Source organism: Orycteropus afer, unplaced genomic scaffold, assembly GCF_000298275.1.
Source record: "Orycteropus afer afer isolate SDZICR_OR568_19922 unplaced genomic scaffold, OryAfe1.0 scaffold00008, whole genome shotgun sequence".
In the NCBI taxonomy this organism is placed as follows: domain Eukaryota; kingdom Metazoa; phylum Chordata; class Mammalia; order Tubulidentata; family Orycteropodidae; genus Orycteropus; species Orycteropus afer.
The window spans coordinates 12,413,611-12,415,297 of record NW_006921595.1 but is presented as its reverse complement, the minus strand read 5'-3'; the positions used below and the strand labels follow the sequence as shown (position 1 = coordinate 12,415,297).

At 35.3% G+C, this 1,687-nt stretch overlaps 1 protein-coding gene across 1 annotated transcript in view; it reads left to right on the top strand.

Moving 5' to 3' along the window:
• Positions 1–1,687, top strand: part of FAM221A (family with sequence similarity 221 member A) — a 25,864-nt gene that overhangs the window by 18,839 nt on the left and 5,338 nt on the right. The window contains exon 5 of the mRNA XM_007945852.1: positions 745–852. Within this exon, the coding sequence (XP_007944043.1) occupies positions 745–852 (108 nt within the window). The remainder of the gene's footprint in view (positions 1–744; positions 853–1,687) is intronic.

The window sequence follows — 1,687 nt, the reverse complement described above, 5'->3', positions numbered from 1 at the left end:
GGTTCAAACCCACCAGCCACTCCTTGGAAGAAAGACTGGGCAATCTACTTCTGTAGAGATACTGCCTCGGAAACCCAAGGAGGGGTCACTACATGTCAAATCGACTTGATGGCAGTGAGTTTCGTTTTGTTTTTTTGGTATCTGTGGTATGGGGTTGGGAATGGAGACGTGTGGCATGTGGTGGCTTGTGAAGAAGATAGAGCAGTTATAAATGTTTTTTGCAGCTTCCTTCCTTTTGGTTCAGTAGACAGTGTATTTAGCCGTTGGTTGTGGTTTGGGGTTGTGGATATTTCTACATTTCATTGAAGAAGGGGTTTTGTTTTCCTCTTTATTTTTCATAGTTCAGGTTGTTTTTAGATGGTTTCCTAGTAAGGAGTAGAGTGAAAAACTACTTATTCTACTTTCAACTATAGCTTTCTTATCTCTAGCATCTTGCTTTTAGTACTGTTGTTAAGACTTTACATGTTTTGTTAATGTGCAGGTCATATTAATTCATTATATATATATGTATGTATATATATATTGTGTGTGTGTGTGTGAAAAAAATCTGAGAAATGCAAAAATACTTTTACCCATTTGCCTTTATTCAACAGATAAAATTCTAGATTAAAGTTTCTTTTTCACAGAGTAAATTTTTCTAATAATTCTGCTGAGGTTCTAATTTATTTCACATCAGAAATAATAACTCGTTTGAATCCTTATAGAGATTTTATTTACATTCTTCTCATATTTTGTTGTCCTCAGGTGCACCCTCAGCTGAATTCTTAGACTCTCCAGTTACAGCCGTGGACCACATGTTTGTAAAAGCATTTCAAGCATCATCTAGTTCTTCACAAACAAAACCAACAGATGGTAATGAAATTGAGGAAATAGTTTTGGACATAGGAAATATGAATATAGGTCTTTGAATCATTTTCTAAATTTCTTTTCTTCCAATATCACTCAATTTGATTTAAAATGAATCTTAATGATTAGACTTTTCTTTTACATTAGCCAGGCACTGAGGAAAAGTAAGTGACTTCGTTTTGTATCAGGGAAAACCCTGAGAATTATGAGGTTTCTGATAAGAGTATTAATTTGAACTTGTAAAATCTTCTGGTTCAGCTTGTTGCTCTGTGATAATAGATTAGGAGAGCCCTCTAGTGGACCAATTGCTTTGATCCTTTGGGTTCTCTCAGAAGGGATGTAGCCCAGTGGTGATCATAGGCTAGCAAGATGTGATCATTTATAAATCAAGAGCACACAGACTTCATTCTTCAGCAGTTATATTCTGCTTCCTTTACTGAAAACAGAGTAAAAACATTGAAGGAATTAGTATGACTCATTAGGTGTTTGTTATTTAAAAACTACTTTTAAAATTATAATTTTCTTGGATTTACTTGTATTTTCCAAAAGAGAGTTTAAGGCTGCTTACAAAAACAACATACAGTGAAGTAATGATAAAATATACGTAAAAATTAGAAATCAAACGCAAGTAAAAAGACCCAGTTGTGCCAGCTTTCAAGGTTGATATAATTGCTGCACTAAGCTTCAGTTTTGACTGAGCAGAGTGGCAGTCAAGTCACCCAAAAAAGTGGCATCCAGTTGCATAATTTTTCTTATTAGAGGAAGCATGAATTCCTTGAGCTCTGGTAGCATAGTGCCTAAGGCACTTGACTGCTAACCAGAAGGCTGACGGTTCAAATCC